At 39.8% G+C, this 21,120-nt stretch overlaps 1 protein-coding gene across 2 annotated transcripts; it reads left to right on the top strand.

Moving 5' to 3' along the window:
• The first annotated feature begins 1,040 nt into the window (after window positions 1–1,040).
• On the top strand, window positions 1,041–20,801 carry MLYCD (malonyl-CoA decarboxylase). 2 transcript variants are annotated; one of them, XM_015874164.3, is made up of 5 exons: window positions 1,041–1,611; window positions 7,283–7,395; window positions 9,090–9,246; window positions 9,751–9,900; window positions 19,928–20,801. In XM_015874164.3, the coding sequence occupies exons 1-5, from the start codon at window positions 1,078–1,080 to the stop codon at window positions 20,459–20,461; spliced, it is 1,488 nt and encodes a 495-aa protein (XP_015729650.1). In that variant the 5' UTR covers window positions 1,041–1,077; the 3' UTR covers window positions 20,462–20,801. The 2 variants fall into 2 exon arrangements, with proteins under 2 accessions (XP_015729650.1, XP_085407998.1); XM_085551872.1 differs by having other exon boundaries at window positions 1,278–1,611; window positions 7,283–7,391.
• Window positions 20,802–21,120: the final 319 nt, after the last annotated feature.

The raw sequence follows: 21,120 nt of genomic DNA, 5'->3' as shown, positions 1-21,120 counted from the left end.
GAGGTGGAGCGGGACTAACCAGCCAACTTTTGAGTTTTTACTTTTGCTGCAAACCAAGTTCCAAAGTTGTTAAGGGAACTTTGGAAATGTAATTCATTGCCTGTGGAATTTAATTTTTTTTAAAGCTATTTTTCATATATTCTAATGCTTCTGAGTCATGTTTCCCTCCCTTCAGGGTTTCCAAGCTTATCTTATGACCCACAGTTCCCAGTGCTGCACTGCTGACATTGCTGTTTTTTTTTTTATTATTATTGGTTTGGTTTTATTTTGTCCCCAGGAGCTCTAACATTGTTCTAGAAATTTTTAATTAGATGATAACACAGCAGCAGTAGTGCTGTTTCCACGTTGCTCTATTCGGTGGCGGTGATGGCCTGGTTCTGTTCTCAGTTCTTACTTCAGCTGCAGAGAATCGATAACTCCTTGTGATTCCCAAAGCAGAGACAACTGCTGCTCCATGTTCATCTCGCTGCCATCTCTGTGTACTTTGCTTGGTGTAATGGGCACGTAACAACAGTACGCATAGAGTATGTGGGGTGTCAAAAAGAATCCATCTTTGTAAGTCTGGATCTGTAGCAACCAGAGATGTTCAGCTTTGTTCACCTATAGCCCTGCAGCATGCAGAGGACTTCAGACCCATCACTGGAGTGTTCCTACAGGCTCCAAAGTGCACATTGCTTGCAGGACCACGTCATCAGATTACACCATCATATTTGTGCAACTTCCTGGACTTAATTGCAGACTGAGCCGATGTCACAAGGCCTGGTTTCACCTTGTCAGGACTGAGAAATAACATCTTTACTCACATTGCCACTGTATCAGGGCCAAGGGCTCAGCATGGAGCTGAGTGAGTACCGGCTCACAGCCTGTACCTCAGGAGTAGGAATAGGGAGTAGGGAATGGTAGTGACAGGTGAGAAAGATCCAGGAATAATAAGATAATAATAAGATAAAAGCGGAAGGACGGCAAACAGCGCCTGTGAAGGAACAGTTTCGCTTCTGATTGGCGGCTCCGCGGTGTCAGCCGTTCAGAGCTGCCTCTCTGAGGGCGGCGCTGCGGCCTGACCCGGCTGGAAGCGAAATGAGTCGCCTTGTTCCGTGTTTGCGTTCACGGCTCCTCCACATCGATTTAGGGCTGCTCCGTGTCTCGCTGGCGGCCGGTCCGTGTCGTGGCACGGCGAGCTGCGGTGGCACCACCGATTTAAGCATGGAGGAGCTGCTGAGCCGCTCCGTGCCGCCTCTGCCTCCCTACGAGACCAAAGAGAAGGCGCCGCCCCCGTTGGAGCTGCGCAGCGCGGAGTTTATGCGGTATTACCGCGGCCTGGCCGGGCCGAGCCGCGCTGAGCTCCTCACCCTCTTGGCCCGCGACTTCGGTGTGGACCACGGGCGGGTGGCGGAGTTTAGTGCTAAAGTATTGCAGGCCCGAGAGCAACAGAGGGAGTTGGGAGCCCTGCTGCAGGCCGAGGACAGGCTGCGGTACTACCTGAACCCGCGGTACCGGGGGTTGTTCCAGCACCTGGGACGCCTGGAGGGTGGGCTGCGCTTCTTGGTGGAGCTGAGAGGAGACCTGGTGGAAGGGCTGGCGAGCAAGGCGGTGGATGGGCCTCATGTCAAGGTGAGGGTGTGGGCCTCCAGGGCAGTCACTGCTGGGTGTCTGTGATGGGGTGGCACTAACACAGTAACACAGCACAGCTGAAGATGTGGCTGTCAGAATCTTGCAGAAGTGATGCATAGAGGCACAACTCCTGCCTGTGACAGCAACAGTCAGGCCATAATGCAAAGATTCTGTTTGAAAGAAGGACAGTGAGTTAGGCAACTCAAAACCATGTTGGATAGGGCTATGGGCAGCCTGAGCGGGTGCCTGATTTAATGCTTGGCAACCCTGCGTGCTGCAGGAGATGGTGGCTTGGTGAACTTTGAGGTCCTTTCTGACCTAAATCATTCTGTGATTTTAAAACCTCTCACTGTTCAGATCCAAATTAAGTTTGATTAAAAACAGGATGACTTAATGTCAGTGCTAAATTTGCTAGAAAAGCTGTTTATTAAACATGGTCATCGCGTATGGCCAATGTGGTGACAGTTCATAACCCTCTACCTCTAGTTGGATCATCTTAAGTAACAACAGACCAAATCTGCAACATTAGCACAACAGAATTTTGTAAAACACATCAAAAAATACAGTGTGATGTCAAAAAAAACCCACTTGAAAGTAGGAAAATGGTATCTATGGAACAGAAGCTTCAATAAAAAGGCTCTCATAAGCATTCTGTCTTCTCAAAACGCTTTTTGAAACGTTGGGTTTCATCGTGTGCTCAGGTCTGACTGTTCTTATGGTCTTTTTTGCAGTTGTTCAGCAGTTCTGTTGTTCAAATGTAATGCGTTCTAAAACGAGAGCTAGCACTAAATAGCACGCATGATAGGGAAGCTTGAAGCAGCCCTGGTTTGCCTTGGCTTTCTCTGTGTGTGTGACCATTTTGTCTGTGAGAATTTACTCTGGATGCTGTTTCTTTTCAATTTGGAGTTACATTATAGGTCATTCTAATCTGTTTTCTACAGCAGTGAGGACTGAACTCTGTTATTTCCTTCTTCCTGGTGTATCAGGGAAAGGTTGTTTTGGGTTTGAACTGAGTGTCTTGCTCAGCATTTTAAATCTATTTGTTTTGGTTTCATTGTTCCATAATCATTAGCAAAATAGATGAAGTGCCTCATGCTGGTGCACCATCATCTTCAGCTGAAGCTATACAACCTTTTCCCCTAAAAGTCCTCCAAAAAAGCTGCAGGGCATATTGTGAATGAAAGCGTTTCTTTGTTGCTTATCCCAGAGGTGGATCTTCTCCATTACATATGACTCAGCTGTTATTTTCATAAGCCTTGTGGACAATGCTATGATGACCATGTCTAAAAGCCAGTACTGGCTCAGAAGTCATAGTCTGGAAAGATAGGGTGTAGTTGGGCACAGTTATCTTTTGTGATGCTGTTTGATTTCTTTTCCTTTCTCATGTCCTTCTCGTGCCCTTCCTTCTACCAAATGAAGGTTTATGTGAAGTTTTGTGGTAATTTTATAACTGAGTTTGTTTTCTGATGAGCTCCATTGTAGCACACAGAGTGAAATTTGCTGAAATCCTGTTTTTGGGGGTTTTTTGTTCAGCTCTTTTCATTACAGCACAGAACACCCTCAGCTGTTTTACTTCTTTTTCAACCTCAGCTCCTCCTTCCTGTGAATCATATTTTGCTTGTTTTCCCAGTCCCAACGTTTGAAATACAGGTATAAGTGAAGAATTCATAGTACTATTCCAGGTAGCAAATAATTGACTTACTGTGTTTAAGATATTCACCTTTCCATATGATTTAGGAAAAAGAAAGTTGAAAGTACAAGTTGCTGACAAAAAAGAATAGTGAAAAAGGAAGAATTTTTGTCAAATTGATTTATAAGCAAACCTGGTTCCCCAATTAAGCAGTAGTTGAGGCATATCTGCCGACTTGTTGCCCTTATATTGGTCTGCTGGAAATAAAAGAATTCTCTGTAATTGAGTGTTCTTTCCTCTCACAGCAACCTGTGCAAGGATCTGAAGTTGGCTGTATCCATGAAATAGCAGCAGCCTCATTGACAAGGGCTCCCAATGGATCAGGTTATCTGCTCACTTGTATGAAACAGTTGCTCTTTTGGCACTCTAAATATTGAAACAGTTTCCCTTAAAGATCTAAGAGGCCCGTATCTGGAGAAATAACTGGAAGTGAAAAGTTTTCCTAAGGAAGAAAGAAGTGTTTGGTGTTTACCTGTCTGAAGGCCCCTGTAGACACCTCTAGTTACTGTGGATTTAAGTTCTGCCATACATAAAACTGGTAAAAGAATTTTATAATTGCTGTTTGTGTCTGCACTGAAAACAAAATATGGGAATAAAATGAAATAGATGGTTATGATGGAAGAGAATGATAGAACGCTGCCTACTGGCTTTTGGGTTCTGCCTGGTCTGAAATATTTCTTAAGACAGTCCTTAGATTTTACTTTGCATGTTGAAAGTCCTATTAAAACAAGGATTACCCACTGCTGTGTGGTGTGAATATAAACTATTTGTATTTCCTCCAAATGGATCTGCACACAAACAGCTTGGACTGTTAGATATTGGTTTATAAAGTGTTGATATTTAGTGTTCCTTCAATATGTTATGGTAAATAACATGTAGAGGTGGGGAAGTTGTTTCCTCGTTGAAGTAATTTCCTCATCACAGGCAGGTTCTCTTAATACCCTTTTCATAAGGGTTTTCCCATCTGTTACAACACAGTAACAGGCCTGATATGAAGATCAGAAAGCCTCTATTTTTCTGTCTTTTAGCAAAATCACAGTTTATCATACACAGCCAACAGAAGCCAAAGTATAGCTGGTAATTTTTCATAGTCCATCCAAAGAGTTGCTTGCTAAACCCGTAGCTGCTTCAAGAGGCGAAATGCATCTCATTCTGTGTTTTCAACTTGTGAGTTTCCACATAGCATAGCTGCCTTTCTCCCACACCTGTGGGGGACTCAATGACAGCAGGGTGCAGCATCAGCGTTTTTCCTCCTAGCTACTAGACTGCAGCTTGAAATGGTACTGGCTGTCCAAAAAGCAGGTGGGTGACAAGAGAGCTATAGGATTCTGTTCGTGTTGACTCTGACAACTCTGGCTTAATTTACAGGCTTGTGTTGTGCCTTTACGAAAGAAAACAAAACAATCTTGAGATATATGGGGAGGTCATTGCTACAATGAAGGATGTTTGACTAAAATGATATACTGTTTTTTTTTTTTATAAACTTCAGAGCTGGGCAGAAACAAGGATTCACAAGGGAATCCTTAGAGTCAGAAGGAACAAGAGTCAGAGTGCACTTGTTGAGGGCACTCGCACCATCATGTGAAAAAACATACTGTAAAAAAAGAAGGGAATTCAACTTCTCCCATTAAAACTGTTGTTGATTCGCTGTCTTTGTGGGGGCTGTGGGCTGGTACCCACACTGCTGCACTGCTCAGTTCCTGCAGCTGCTCAGGCTGTTTTGGGGCTCTGCTGCCTGCTCTACCCACTGCTGTCTGTTTAATTTGGTGGCATAGAAGAATTGTCCAAACAGTTTTGCTGGTGTAGATTAGATGTGTCTGTTAGCAGGATGGGTTTTGTTTAATGTGGTGCTCTGTTCTCTCAAGTCTTCAGAGGGATGTGTTGCAGGCATCCTCATATGTTTTATCTACATACTGGGGACTTGCATTATGTCTTCCAGTTTTGCTTACCTTACAAATGAACATGAAGTTGAATTTGAAGTACGTTATTTCAGTTTCCTGCTCGCTTTTTACTAGCATATACAGCCTTGTGGTACAAGTGCAGGTGGAAGAACACTTTGGCAAACAGCTTTCAGCTCATCCAGCAACATTTTATAACATAAAGGCTGCTCTGCTGAGAAAGACCAGTAAAGAAATAATTTACACAGATTTGCAGATGTGACCTTATGGAAGAGTTTATGGATATTCCCTGTGTTTGGAACAACACAATTGACATTTTCAGTATTTGCAGTACGCATCAATTTATGATTCAGTAAGCAAGCTCTTCTTTTCTTATATCTTCGAGGATGTAACTGAAAAATAACATAGAAAGACAGCATTAAATTTGTGTGCAACAGAATTGTTCTGTGCAGATGAATAGTAGTTTTCTTCCAGGTTCACCTTCATGGATGAAAATATGTGCCAAACAGAAGCCTCTGTAATTCACCAACACAAATTAGTAAATCTAAAATGAGATGGACTGAAAAGGAAAAACCAAAACTCTTCTGTTAAGAACATTTGACTATTTTCTATGTGGAGTAGAGCCAGGATTTGTGATGAGTTTACCTTGCAAAATTCCCAACTGTGGTCAATAGCACCAACTTTGCTTTATGAGTTTTGGTGGGAAGAGTACATTTAATTCTAGCAGGAGGACTTGGGGTAAATTAAGATATTTAATCTCAGTTGGCTGCAAGCATAGTCTGGGTTCGGCAATGTTAGTTCTTCTAGTACCTCACTGAAACCAGCTTTGGCCAATAAAAGCTGATGTTATTTACGCTCTGTTTCAGTTTTCAAGAGTAGTTTTGCTTCCATCGGAAAGTAGTGAGGCTACAGCTAAGATCTGCTAAAAATGTTTGAAGTAGGAAGCGTTAATTTCTAGATGGATTTCTACTTTTTTCCTGTTATTTTAGCTAGATGTAGCAAGCTAACGTGCATCGGAGCATAATTTTATGTCTATGTGTTTTGTATCTTCAGCAGCGCCTATTTGATAAAGGGTTGAATAGAAAGTGAGCAGCTTTTGGTTTTTAAATGAATGGTTATGAAGTTAGTTTCAGGTAAGCCTACAGTTCTTTTCAGGCTGTTGATAAGTTGGTGCTGACATCATGCTGTGTCCTATATGCAGAGCAAATATAAGAAAGAAAAATAACTTCACAATCTCTTTAAGGGATATTCATGCTGTGCCGAGTTAAAGAATACTTTGCAAACTCAAATAAAGAATTTCAGTTAGGAAAATCTTTAATAAAATAGGCAGCAGGAAATTAGTGTGGAATATAAAATTCATTATGATGATGAATGCTTCTGAAAGTATTTGCTATTATAGTTGACTTTAATTTTGGTATCATACTGTTCCAAGTCTGCTGCCATTTTTTGAGCTTTGCAGTCGTATGCTGCTGCTTTTGTTTCTCTTGCTGAAAAATGGTCACATTTATACAAAAGTTAAAAGAGTTCTGTAAAGCCTATGGTGATATTGCATTGTGTTCCAAGGTGTGCGTTTCCCATTTCATTATCCCGAGTGGGCACGTCCCACTCCACTGCTATTGAATCTACTACAGTAATCTTCAAGGCATGGACATCTTGAATACTCAGGATACAGAGGTAGAAAGTTAGATTGAATTTCAAATCCTTATTTTCATCAAGTTTCCCATGATTTGTTTCTTGCTATTTAATTGAATGTATCTGAGCATCTATGCAACTGATGCTTTACTGTCAAGACTTCTCAAATGCTTCTTATTGTCTGCTTTCTCCCTATGGTGTTTTGCATTAACATTGGTTTCCCTGTTTGCAGTTTAGTACTGACAGAAAATTCATTTTCCCTGTAAATGTTTTCATTGTTTTAGTCCTGTGTGTGGAAAGCTGAGCTGCTAGGCCTTTTATCTTGAGTACGTGCATTGTTTTCCTTGGGCTTCCCAGTGCTGTAGTTCCTAATGATCAGGGTTGTTTTTTCTCATGTTTCTGTGTTCTTCCCTGGCTTATTTTTCCTTTTGTTTTTATTTCCTGTTTGCAGGAGATGAGTGGTGTTCTAAAGAACATGCTCTCAGAGTGGTTTTCAACGGGATTCCTAAATTTGGAGCGTGTGACGTGGCAATCACCTTGTGAAGTGCTCCAGAAAATCAGTGAGTAAGTGTTAAAACTTCCTAATTCTCATTGGAGTAAGGGCAATGAAATGCTTGTGGTTACACAGATCCACCATTCTCAAGATGAGCACTTTTCCAATCCTTAATCTCAGGTTAGGTGTAGTTAAGGAACAGTTGCATTTAAGTCAGTTAAGAATGCACGTATATACAATACGTATACAATAATATGTGCAAAAATATACTACAGTTTTTAAGTAAAGGAAAGGGGATTGTTGCCCCACATTTTGCTCACATACTACATGGATAAACTGCTGTCTTTTCTAGCAAATGAGTTTCCATGCATCTTCTCACTTTTTCCCCAGCACATTACTAGAGGTGCTGCTACTTTTCCTGCACACCCAGACTCCCACTACACTTCCTTCTTGCACTCCCTTTCTTCCCACAGGTGCTGCTGCCACTGCTACCTCCAGCACCACTGCTACCTTCTCCCCTCAGTCTGCCCCAGCAGTCATAGCAGTGTTGGAGGAGAATAAGTATTTAAGTGTGATGGAGTGACAATAGTCAAGAACATGTTTTACTTCTCAGGTAGTGAGGCTCCCTTTCATGGTTGGAGCTGGTGAGGTGTGCAGAAATCGTGTAAACTCAGTGAAGAAAGCACAGTGGTTTTTTTTTAATAAGCATTCCTTTAAATCTACGACGTTTATTTTTTTGACTTTCTGTAAAATGCTCAAAATTATAGTGATGAAGTTGAAGGTTGTTGAATAAAAATTAAATTGTGAGGCGCTCTGTTATATGGAAAGCTTGAAAAATGAATCTCTAAAGAAAGTTGTGAAAGTACATGACTTAAATGTGGATGAGGCGAAGAAAAGAGATCTTACGCAAGGTGAGCTTTAAAATAAAAAGAATTGGTAATATTTAATCTTTAGGGTGTTTTGGCAAACTTTCCAGACTTTCAGATGCAATAGGGAAAGATTATTCTGAGTGATTGCTTGAGGACGTGATTGTGGGGGTGCTAGCAGGAATTTAATTTCAACTAAGCATAGGTATTGTTGATGATGATATACTAAAGTGTTTGGCTAGGTTAGTGAAAGTTATTTAAGTACAAGATGTCACATCCTTGTATCTATGTAGTACACAACACAGACCTGTGAAATAACAGGGTACAAAAGCCTCTAGACTATTATTTGACTACTTTAAAAACAAGTGACACTGTTAGTGCATGGGTGGTACGTTGATGGCAAATATATTTTAGAATGAGCTGAAGTAGAAAAGCAGAAATGCTTTAAGGTGTACATCAGCCTAAATGCTTAATGGTGTTTAGCAGACAATGTTAAGATTGGAAATCCCTTTCTCAATTTCCTATGAAAATTTTGAGGTATTTTATGAAGATGATCATGTTACCTCTACTTTGAAATTTGGGAAAATGAATTCCTTAGAGGCATGTAAAGACTCATTCAATGGTTTAGTTACCTGAGTTGGGTCTCCTGCAGTAAGCAGAAGGTGTGAGATCTCATGAGTATATCCCAAAGAAAACTACAGGACTGGTATGCAGTAGACCTTTACAATTGACTTTGTCACAATTTGATGATGGATTTTACTTTTTCAAATCACAGCCTGTTTCTCCTTTTTTAATCTGAGGGCTTTGTTACTGATATCAGTGCCAAAAGTACTGAGTTTGTAGGACTGGCAATTGCATTCTTTAAATGAAACAACAAATGTTTCTTTTTCTTCATCTAGTTCTGAAGCTGTGCATCCTGTTAGAAACTGGGTTGATATGAAGCGTCGTGTGGGGTCATATAGAAGATGCTACTTTTTTTCTCACTGTGCAATCCCAGGAGAACCATTGATAGTTTTGCATGTTGCCTTAACCAGTGATATCTCCAGCAGCATCCAGGTACAGTCACTGATATATTCAATTCACAGGAAAGTGCTTAAATTGCAGTGTGTACCTTCTAAAACCTCTAATTTCTAACAGTCTGGGAATATGTGGTTTTGTTTCATTTGTAAAGAGATGAGATGGCTTTCCTCTTTAATATAGGGATTTTCTGAGTATTATTCCTGTTATGTAAACAAAAATTTGGAATCTTTGTTCAAATTCGAAAGCAGTAAGTAAAGGTAAGACATAAAGAAAATACAGTAAGCAAAATTAACACCTACAAGCAGTAGTTAACACTTGTTTCTAAAAATGTTAATCCCGTTGCAATTATTACCCACACACTTGCTAATGAATAAACAGCCTTTGTGTCTTGATTGGATTTTTTTTGTTTTCCCACTGCTTTATTCATTATTCTCTGTGAGAAACATGTTAACATATTTGAAACTTAAGAAGAAAGGCCCCTTTCTGCTTTATTAAAATAGTAATTAACACTAACATTGTGTTTTGTTCTTATGTTCCCAGGCCATTGTGAAAGAAGTGGAACCTCTAGAAGCAGAAGATGCAGACAAAATTACAACAGCAATTTTCTACTCAATCAGTTTGACTCAGCAAGGACTGCAGGGGGTGGAACTTGGGACTTACCTCATCAAACGTGTGGTAAAGGAATTACAGGTAGGTGTGCAGGGTGCATGTAAGGTACTGCTTGGCCAATGTGCTCACATCACATTGCTGTTTTAGTTTCCATTTTGTCTCATTTTTTAAGGTAGGGTCTGCTAGGTCTTCTGCTATGCTTTTAACTTACCAGATCAGCCTTTGAAAATCTGCTAAGAGTTGGAAGAACACTTTCTTCTGTTGATTAATGGCTGTTGGGTGTAGTTACTGCCACATAGTTGACATGTGCTGGTTGAATTATTCGGTCTGTCACACCATATGCATGGGTTACTTAAGAATCCCAACTGCACTCTTTGTTGAGCATAGATATAATTTAGCTTTATTTTGACATGTAATGTATTCTATGATTCACTGCTGTCCATCAGTGAAGTCAATGGAGTAATATTCCCTTCCAAGCCCTATACATATATGTATGTCTCTGCATAGACATTTCTTACAGTATAGGAAGGAAAATGTCTTTAGCACTTGCAAGTACTAGAAATAAATTAATTTATGCAAATCAGTTCTAGGAATTTATATAACATCGTGGCATGCTGTAAGGTTATTGTTAGCAGCTTTAGGACTACTAATTTCTACTGGAGCCTTCTTCCCAGCAACAGGAGAAAGGAATTAACTTACACAGAGAGCTGTGAAAGAGAAAGTCAGTTTTCTGTGTTAAGTACATTATTTCATTAAAGAGCCTTTAATATTGAAATTACTAACAAAGTTACTACTTCAAAGTAATGATCAGTGCATATGTTTTTATTAATTGTTCCAACATGTGGATTAGTAAGAACGTTTGGAAAATTGTCTGTGATTTACAACTTCAGTTCTATTGATTAAAAATAACTCAAAATTGGATGCATCAAATTTCTGCTACTACAGAATGATGGGCTAGTCAAGTACTGGATCAGAGCTGGCTGCCCTGAAGATTTTGTTGTGTTGGGTTTTTTTATTTTAATGGCTATTTTGGCTGAATTTTGTTGCTTCTTGCTTTCAAAACAGCTTTTAGATTAATTGTCTAACGTGCAGTTAGTCCAGGTGTAATTAGGCTGTGCCATCTGCCTGATCTTGACTGAGGGGAAATTGGGATAAATTCATGCAGTTATCTGCTTTCAAATCTGAAATTATTTCTGGATAATTGAGTTGCTCTCATAAAATAACCCCATTGACAATGCATTTGTCCATCGCTAAATTGCTTACAACACTGGAAAAATTATGAGTGAGTTACAAAGGAAAATAGACATATCATACTTAGATAAGATAGGTGCAAGTTCAGAAATTCAATGTGCCCAACAGAATAATTGCTTTCTTATTTATAATTAAGACAAAATTTCTACGTTTCAGCATTATGAAATGCAACCCTCTTCCAGTGTTCATCAAATATATAATGAATAAAAAGCAGTTTGGCTGAGGTGCCCTTAACATCTGAAACAGGCTACTGTCTTGTGATTCAGGAACAGCTATCATTTTCCTTACTCTTATTTCTTATCCCTTTTGCTGGAACTGTATTTCATACTGCATGAATATAGTTTAGATGTGGATACAGAAAGTAACAGTTGGTCATGTGTTGCTGGAATTCTGAATCTCCTCATCTCTTCAGAACGAGGCCAGATATTCTTCTTATAGACATCCTTCAGTCAGTCTGAAATGATTAAGCTGACTGCAGGTGAGAATTTATGAGGTGGAGCAGAGTGCACTATTTCAGGGAGTTAAAGACGTGATCTGTTTGTGCAGTCTGACTTGAGCTTTAATAATCTGTGAAAACCAGCTTTTATTTACAGGTCAGATTTTTCCCTTTAGATCAGACCTTTTAAAGTTAAATTTCACTTTCCTAATTGTCTTACATCTGAAAATGTTAATTGCCTTGCAGACTTCACATCCAGGCAGTAAGTCACCACTGCCATTATTTTCTCACCCAGTACACTTAATAGCCATCAATCTACTTAAAAAGCAGGAACAGTTGTAAGAATGAAGCTAATGCTCAAGAGGGAGTGTGTAGAAATATTTTCCTCCAGATTTCATGGGTTTTTTTAATCACTTAAGACAGAATTTTCAGTCAGCACAATAGTTGTCTGTTTTTCAAGATACATCTGAAAGACAAAGATTTCAATGACTTTTTGTTACCTTCTTGTTTATCACAGGACTTACAAAAGGAAAATCGTAATATTGACGTTGTAATAAATAATGCTTCCATGTGTTTTCTGTTTGTTATCAAACATATTTACACTGCACTGACACTTTGACTTTTCATGCATGTTGTACACCTTCACTCTGCACCTCCAGCCCTTCTCTTCTGAATCTTTTTGAGGCATACATGATCATCTAGCACTGTTGTCTCCCATTATTTGATTGGGATTTCTAGGCTTTTGCTTGTTACTCTTGAGTCAGATTTCATAAGGAAAAACCATTCCTTGTAGTAAGTGAAGAAAATAAAGAAGATGAGTTTTGACACTGAATTTGGAAAACCAGAGTCAGTAATTTGTTGTGTCTATTAGCAGTGTGTACAAGGCATGTGTAATTGGAAATGCAAAGGAATTATATTTTTAAGTTTAAGAAATCTGAAACCTAAGATGAGTTAATATATTAAACGCTGTGGTGATAAGGTCCATCATTTGTGATGCGGTATTAACTTATTCAGCCACATTTATTTTAAATAGCAATGAACAAAATAAGGTATTATTCTATGTCAAGGTTTTGTTCTGTGATGTATGTTGCTCATCAGTCACTTTTTGCCTTCTGAACAGCTTCATACAGTCATCTTTCTAACGTGCTCCTGGGAAATTGAGATAATTGATTTTTATTTATATTTTTTTAATTGAGCAGATCTGTGGTCTTGCAGTCATATGAAATCCAAAGCCCACCCAGTTACAGGGGCTGTTCTAATAATAGCATTGATGGGAATGTAGTACAAGAAAGGATTATTTATTTACTCTTCAGCACATTTCTGATCCAAAATCAAAGCATGGCTTTGGTTTGCTTTGTTGGGGTGGGGGGGACGGGTAGCTTCACCTCGCACCCACTGCAGATCTGTTTCTCTGCTGAATGGATACAAACACAGCATATACAGAAATCTGAAGTTATAATATATTTCATTTCTTTTTCCAGAGATCTTTTCATTTGATCATACTTTATGACAATCTTGTAAAGCTCGGACAGCAAAATAAAGCCTTTCTCCTAGGTAGATAGCAAGTCATATCATTTCTGTGAGAGCTGGAGTGAAAAGATGAAATTTAATCCAAAACCACTTTAAGCACCACTTACAAGCACACGAAGGCATGATTATTTTGGTGCTGTAACTTGTGAGGTAAAATGGGCTTAATGCCCCAATCTCTTAGAAATAGTCATTTTATCAAACAGCCATGTTAAGGCTGTTTTAAAACTATAACAACCTCCATGTTTTTTCTCTAAAACATTCTTTTTTTCATCTGATAACAGATTTTGTTGGGGTACCATTGTGGGTCTGTGATGAGTCAGAGAAATGAAAGATAATCCTGGGCTGTTTCTCCATGAAGAATGTGGCTCCGTGATGTGTTTTCGTGCCAGAATCTTTTTCTCTTCTTCCCACTTCTTGCTCTCCTCAGTACTGCTCTTGGCAGCCTGTTTGAGCCCTTCTCCCAGCATTCTGAAAGTCCTCATCACTGCCTTAAACTGCACAAATGTGCACTCTTTCTCTCTGGTCAGGTGTAAATAAAGGGCTTTGCAAGGTTGCATACATTCAGATGAGATGTAATTCTTTGGAGCAGCGTTGTAGTCACTTGAAAGGGGATAAATGGTGTAACAGTGGTGCTGAGTTGACTTGGTGGCAGCAGCTGAAAACAGTGTAGTCTTAGCAAGAGGATCTTGATAGTATCAGAAATTTAATTTCATTAAGCTGCCACCTGCCTTTGTCAAAAACAGAGCTGAGGATTCCAGTAAGAACATTTTTTCATATAACCTTTGTGTTATTTTGCAGTAAACTCCCTGTTCAAGGCACTGCTAAATGGCTGAGTGTTCCAGAGGCCATCTTAAATTAAACTGATACTAAAATACACAGGAGAGCATTTGAAGGAGTTGAGGATTCTGTTGTTCGTTATATGCATTTGAGTGTTACTGCTTAATGCACTTTTATAACACGCCATTTGTTTGAGTTAACTTTTGTTAACATCCTCTTGGCCTGCAGGATGGTGTTTGATTCATGCTTTCCCAAGGCACTACAAACAGAACATTTTTTTATCCTCCAGTAAAACTTTTTATGTGACTTTGCCTTAGCTTAACCTGCTCTGACACTTTGACTTGTACTGCTGTTGTAACCTCAAAAGTGAATTCTCGGCTGTCCTTATTCATAAGGAAAGCTCCAAATTGGCCCTGTCTTTTTCCAATCTAAAGACACACACTAAGGAAGAAATATGCTAATAACCACCCCCCTCCCCACTGAAGCATTTATTTGGGAAGACTTTTAAAAACTGTACTGAAATATGGAACTGGACAGTATCTACCCTATGAAGTTATGCCTATAAATTCAGTCATGACCAGGTTTTTGAAAAGAAAGTCTCATTAATGGGCAACTTAGAAGTTAATTTAATAAATCTTGCTGATTCTTCTGAACTGGTTGCATACATGCTACACGTGTAGGGTAGCACTTCTCACTGTCAAGGAGCATCAGCTATAGATTCCCTACTGAGAATATTTATTGTATGTTTTTATTAGGACCATTAGGAAAACTGCTGCAGTTGAGGCTCTGATGATGGTTACAGCCCTCAGTGTTAAGCACAGTTAGTTTGAGACTCTCTGTAGAAGTTAATGGCCACTGCTCTGAGTCTTGCACTAATTTAAGCAGATGGAGAACTGTGTGAAGTTCAGTCACAGAAATGGGTCCTTGGTTTTGTCTCTTACGGTGCTCAGAGATGGCAGTTTGAATCTTTAATCTCTGCCTGTTTGTTATGATTTGGTATTTGCCACAGAAATTGTAGTAGAACTGTTTAAAGGGGATGGGTAGAACAGGACAGTAGGACCTCACAGAGGGAGCTTGGGTGATGGACAAAGGGCAACTGTCAACAAAAGTCTGCTACACAAATAACTTGGAAGGGTTTTGTAAACCTGCTTCTGTTGCCTAAGTATGCCCTTTTGGATTACTCAGCAAGCTGAGCTCCTTAGTTCTTTCATGGTCCCAGTTCTACAGATGTGAGAATAGGCTACCTATGCAGTCTGGGTCATCTTAACTTGTATAAAGCTGGGAGTGAAGGACTTTAAATTTAAGCATGTTCCTGGAAATGATCTGGGTTCTGAAGCAATTCCAAAGACTAGCTGAGAAAAAAAGTGGGTGCTGGAAAACAGGCAGATGCCTTTCTAGCAAGCTGATAGGTGCTGGTGAACGTAGAGAGAGACAGAGATTTCTCATTAGATAGGCATTTAATTCTGAATGTGTTTGTTGCTTCTCTAAGTGGTCTGTTGCTCAACTGAAGGCACATCGTAGCAATTCAGACTGCAGATGACAAACACAGATAACTGGTGAAGCCTTTGAGAAAACTGCTCTCAATTTTACAGCCTGTGGCATTTGGGGGAGAAAACTGATAGCTACTGTGTGACTTGCTGGAACACTTAACAATTGGTGAGAGGTTTTAGCTTTCTGGTTGGGCCATTGATAATTGCTACCTTAATTTGATCTAGGTGACCTGGGGAGATAATAATTTCCAAAACAGGCTTTACTTTCACTGATGAAGAATGTGACCTTGGACTTAGAGCTTTTGGAGTGCAAGACACAGATACAGATAAATTGGGAAACAACACAAGTTAAAGACAACAGATCCCAAAAATCTACCCCAAAACAAAATGAGCAGCTGCTTCTTAATAGCATGTGGGCTACTGACAAGAAAATAAACATTGATGGATCTCCATCAATAGCCTTAGAAACTAGCACATCAATTTAGCTACAACATAAATGTGCACATTTCATTGCATCTATTTATTTTTCTACAAGAAGTGGCTGCTTCAGATAAGCTCCTGAACTCAAGCAATTATCAGATATGTAGCAGTCTGTACTCAGCTTCAAAATGGGGTCACTTTCTGATGCCTTATCTATCGTAGGAAGTGTAAAAAGAAAAAAACAAGCATTATTTCCCATTTGGTATTTATTAATAGAATAGAAATTACTAAATTTGCGATGAATATTTTGGGTTGTACTTGGTGAGGAAGTCGTTCCTGGAAGTGAGTGATAAACAAAGAGCTGCCAACATCACAAGAAAGCAAAATGACTGTATTTAATTAGCAACTTTGCAGTGGTTACTATTAATACACAGTAATGGGAAGGAATTGTTTGTTCTTTAGTCACTGTGGATGGTGTGTTGTTCCTCCCTCAGCTCTGCGTGCTGGGAGGTGAGATCAGCACTGTTACCTTATAGGAGAATGAGAATGGCTCAGCATCTGTGTGAGAAGCTGCTAGCTGTGTTCAGCAGGGAAACTGTGATTTCAAATAGTGCATATTTTCAGCAGATACAGTGCAGAAGACTTCTGGACTTTGCTTTCTGGTCAGCACCATTTTCTCTTGGACCAATCAGCTTTTCCTTGTACCTGAAAGAACAGTTTCTGCTTCCTGAATTTCAACAGTACCTTCCATCTTCCCCTGTCAGGTTTTAACCCTAAACATCTGTGCAGAATTCACGAATGAGACCTAAGCAGTGTGTTCCCAAAGGCACTTTGATAGGATGAGGTAGCATCATCAGGAAAAAAAATGGTGAACCTTATAAGGAATATAATCCCATCTTTGGGTCAAAAAGAAAGACATTGTGTATTCCTTGAATTCCTATCTAGAGGAAAATAGCCTCTAAGAACTGTTTTGATTTTCCTTTTCCCACTCCCTGCTGCACAAGAGTGACATCTGTACTCCCTCTGGCAGCACATCTCAGATTTCCCTTTGGTAGTTCATTAATTTGAACACTTCTACCTCTTTATCCCCATCTCTTGTGGTGTTCTCAGTGCTGTGGAGGAAAGATGAACTTCAAATCCCAGCAGAAAATGAAAACATTGAAAAAGAAAAACCTCCATTTTTGAAGTCCAGTACTTATTGTGCGGAAACCTTGCTGCTGCTTAAAGATGCTTATGTAAGATGGGTATCTCACTTCACGAGTTTTAGTTTTTTTGTTTCAGTGCCTTCAGATTCATTTGCAGGTGCAGACAGTTGCTGAGTTGTCATCCATCACTACTGCATGGACAGGCAGGTGGGCATTGGGCCACTGAATCTTCAGAAGGGATACATAACCCTCCCTTCTGGGCAGAAATCTGTCCAGCTGCAAAGTGCTGACATACAGAAGGTCTGGTTACTTGCCAGCAGTGTCCTGATCAGCAGTTATGCTGTGGGCCAGGCACAGAAAAGCCACTTACCAGTGGTCAGCTTTCAGCTGTGTGTGAATAAATGAAGGTAACGAGTAGTGCTGCTCATTAGCATCTTGACAAAACTGAAAGCTATTGGCTCCCTTCTCCAGGGACAAATAGCTCGATGTATTTTTCCAGTAGCACTTAAAAATGTGGTTCTGGGACATCTTTCTGTGCATCCTCTACAGCAGCATTTTTGTGCTAGCAGTGTTGTCCTCGGGGTGGGAGCAAGTGTTAAACCAAAGGAAGTGCAGCTGATAAGGGAGCACCTGAACATAATTCTCCTTTACCATACTAATTAAGATCCTGCTGCTATAGAGAACAGTGGATCCTGGATGTGATTAGGCATACTCCTTAATTGAGATACACTGCATGGAGATGGATAAAAGGAGATTAAAAGAAGATTCATTTGATTCTATGTACGAATTTCTTTAAAGTTATAATGAACTGATTTATGGATGAAAGTGTCTTTATAACCCTGGGGAAATATTTAGCTTGGGGCTGGGAAGGGAAGGTTTTTTAATGTTGTGGAGTTGCTTTGTTCTGTTTTCTTTTGCCCTCTTCCTGCCCCCCAATTTGTTTTTTTAAGGTCAGTGTGACCATTGCTCCTTTTCTCAAAAGCAGAGAGGAATCTTTCTGAAGATGTAGGAGAAAATACTGAAGGAATATTTTCTTGAATTAAAAGTTATTTGTTATATCCATACCCTCTGTGGCCACCATCTGCAGTAAGAGCATAGCCATAATAAACTGTTCTGTTTTACAAATGCTGTATTCTCTGCACACTTATGCTTCAGAGCGACTCTTAAAAATAAAATATTATGTCCTTGAGTGGGAGACTTGAAAATGTTGCAGGAGATCAATGCATCAGTAGTATTGCACTGTCGGACTATGGTAGCTGAAGTAATTGAGACTATGACCTGGTCAGGAACTCATTGGCTTGCTTGGTTACAGAAATGGCCATTTTGTTCAATATGGTACTGAAATGAGTGTTTTTCTTAAATAATTTGCTTATTGCTCTATCCAGTCTTCCAAAGAGATGAAAAGGGATGTTTCTTTGTGTCTTCTGTCTATCTGTCTTTCTTCTGCCTGGTCCCAAAAGAACTGTGACTTGCATATTTGTGTACTATTTAATGAACTTCAGGTAAGGGGAGCAAGGTTAGTTCATTTATGCACCCATAACTCACCAAACTGAACTGGTCTGGATGTATCATAGCACCAGAAACCTGCAGAAAAGCAGCGAGCTGTTTGGGAAGCCTTGTGTAAGTAGGAAAAATATAAAATATGGTAAATAACCATCAGGGTATTAGTTCAGTTGTTGAGGCTATTATAATGTTGCGTCTTAGTGTTCCCATTTGCAATGGGGATATGCCACAGGTCTGCTTTCCCTGGCTACTGTGTCCTCATGAAACAGGATGCAGACAGCAGCGTGGTGTGGAGCACAGCAGTACCTGAAGATGCAGCAGTGCAGGTGCAGTCTGAACACCCCAGCAGCACGCATTCCATTAACATTTGCCTGTGTGAGATAGCATCTCGGTGATGATGACTTTTTAATGGTTATCTGGGAAGTGCTTAAAGTAGAAGAAAATGTGTTTTGTAGTCATTTAAAGACAATTTGCTGTTGACATTCAGATGCTTCTGTAATGCTGATAAATGTCTATTCTTAGCACACTTTCCTTTATGATCAGTAATTAAAACACAGTGATTGTTTTGTTACGGCAGTGGCTCCATTCTGCTCCTTGTCTTTCTTCCCACTCAGCAGGGCCAACTTTTGGTGTCAGTTTTGTTAATTCCAAGTGAGAGTAAGTTGAACAACCTTCTCTATTCTTCATGTTGATGTGCCCCAAAACTAACATATAGTTTTCATTCAGTATGTTTTGCTTTACAAGATTATGTAATTAATAGTTCTGACTCATTGATAGGAATAGAGCAGAAGCTTTGTTGTGTTCAAGTATTAACTTTGTAATTATTGGGGTTTTTATTATTCACTATATATTTCTTAACTTGCTGTGTTATCCCCGTAGTTTACAGTTTCTGATTCTCATGAGAAGTACAAAACACCTCCTTAAGAACTTCAAGAATTACTTTTTTCCCTGAAAAACTGGAAGTTGTGGCTCTGCTAATTTTTCTGTAGGCTGAAATCGTTAACTCTCTTTCATTAGTTAAATATAAGAAATAAATAATCCAAAAGGCTTTGAAAACATACGTCGATTGATTTATATTTTGAAATCTTATTTCTCTAAATATCGTTTTTACGGCACATGATAACATTTATTTCTGTCTATAAAATGATACGCCAGCACACAGGGCTGTTAAGTGCTATATAAGTACTTTAAAATAGGTTGTGTGTTTGTGGACTGTGATTCAGTTGCTGTTGTAGATTTCCTAGTGCTCCAAGCACCTTTCAGATGCTGACCTGTCACTGTCGGGGGGGATTTCCCTGTTGCTGACCCTGAAGGTGTTCAAGAAATGTTTAGATGTGGTACTAAAGGATGTGGTTGAGTGGAGAATATTGGTGGTAGGTGGATGGTTGGACTGGATGATCTTGGAGATCTTTTCCAACTTTGGTGGTTCAGTGATTCTGTGTTTCTTGGGGTTTGGTTGGTTCATTTTCAGAACCATTCGTCTTCACTCAAGCTTCTCATTGTCAGTCATGACAGAACTCATGAGGGTTTTTTTTTTGCTTTCCTTTTGTCTGCAGAAAGAACTTCCTCAGATAAAAACTTTTTCTACTCTGTCGCCTATCCCCGGGTTCACAAAATGGCTCGTTGGTCTCCTCTCCTCGCAGACAAAAGAACTGGAAAAGAACGAACTTTTTACAGAATCAGAACGCCAAGAACTGTCTCAGATCACAGGAGACCGTACAACCGAAACACTAAAGAAGCTCTTAAATAACAACGAATGGGTGCGATCAGAAAAACTAGTCAACACGCTCCATTTGCCGCTTATGAGACTGTGTGCCTGGTATTTGTACGGGGAGAAACACCGTGGCTATGCACTGAACCCAGTAGCAAACTTTCACCTTCAGAATGGCTCCATGTTATGGCGGATAAACTGGATGGCAGACACGAGCCCTCGGGGCATTGCTGCTGCCTGTGGCATGATGGTGAACTACCGGTATTTCTTGGAGGATACGGCCAGTAACAGTGCAGCCTATTTGGGGACAAAAGCCATTAAAGCCTCAGAGCAGGTTCTTTCCTTGGTGTCACAGTTCCAGCAGAATAGCAAACTTTAAAACTAAGGACGAGTGTTTTTCACTTATAAAGAGCTGTCATATTTTGCAGTGTCTGTATTTAAGTGCGATCATCCCTTATAAAACAAATTTACTCAGCACGGCAGGGTACAAAATTATCTAAATTATCAACTGTCTTGCTTGCATTGCCATATATTCAAAGCCTGATTTGTTGCAGTTGAATCACTTGAAGTACTAGACATCTGTTGTGTACAAATGAATTGGAGGTATGTATTAAGGAGCGAGCAAATTCTCTCAAACAATTACAATCCAATGGTAACTTGTATGGCTGAAGTAATTTCCATACTATTATTCTGTTGGTAATAAACGTGTATAAATGACATGGTTTTGGCTGGGATAGAGTTGATTTTCTTCATAGAAGCTTCTATAATGGTGTGTGTTGGATTTTGTACAATAGTATCGATAGGACTGTGATTGTAGTCACTGCTGAGCAGTGCTTACATGGAGCCAAGAGCATTTCTGCTTCTTGTGCTGCCCTGCCAGCAAGCAGGCTGCAGATGTGCAAGAAGCTGGGAAAGGACAGAAGCAGAACAGCTGACCCAAACCAGCCAGAGGAATAGTCCTTATTGTATGGTGTACACCCAGCAATAAAAGCTGTGGTAAAGAAGGAGGAAGGGGGGGGGGATGCTGGGAGTGCTGGC

Source organism: Coturnix japonica, chromosome 6 (assembly GCF_054131305.1).
Source record: "Coturnix japonica strain WE chromosome 6, WE-NBRP24, whole genome shotgun sequence".
Taxonomy (NCBI): Eukaryota; Metazoa; Chordata; class Aves; order Galliformes; family Phasianidae; genus Coturnix; species Coturnix japonica.
Note: the sequence above shows the minus strand (reverse complement) of the source record. Positions and strands in the feature narration are given on the sequence as shown.

Coding starts and splice junctions, on each gene's coding strand:
- MLYCD (XM_015874164.3), top strand. CDS start 1,078: ATGAGTCGCCTTGTTCCGTGTTTGCGTTCACGGCTCCTCCACATCGAT. Junction 7,396..9,089: donor GTGCTCCAGAAAATCAGTGA/GTAAGTGTTAAA, acceptor TTCTTCATCTAG/TTCTGAAGCTGTGCATCCTG. Junction 9,901..19,927: donor GTGTGGTAAAGGAATTACAG/GTAGGTGTGCAG, acceptor TTTTGTCTGCAG/AAAGAACTTCCTCAGATAAA.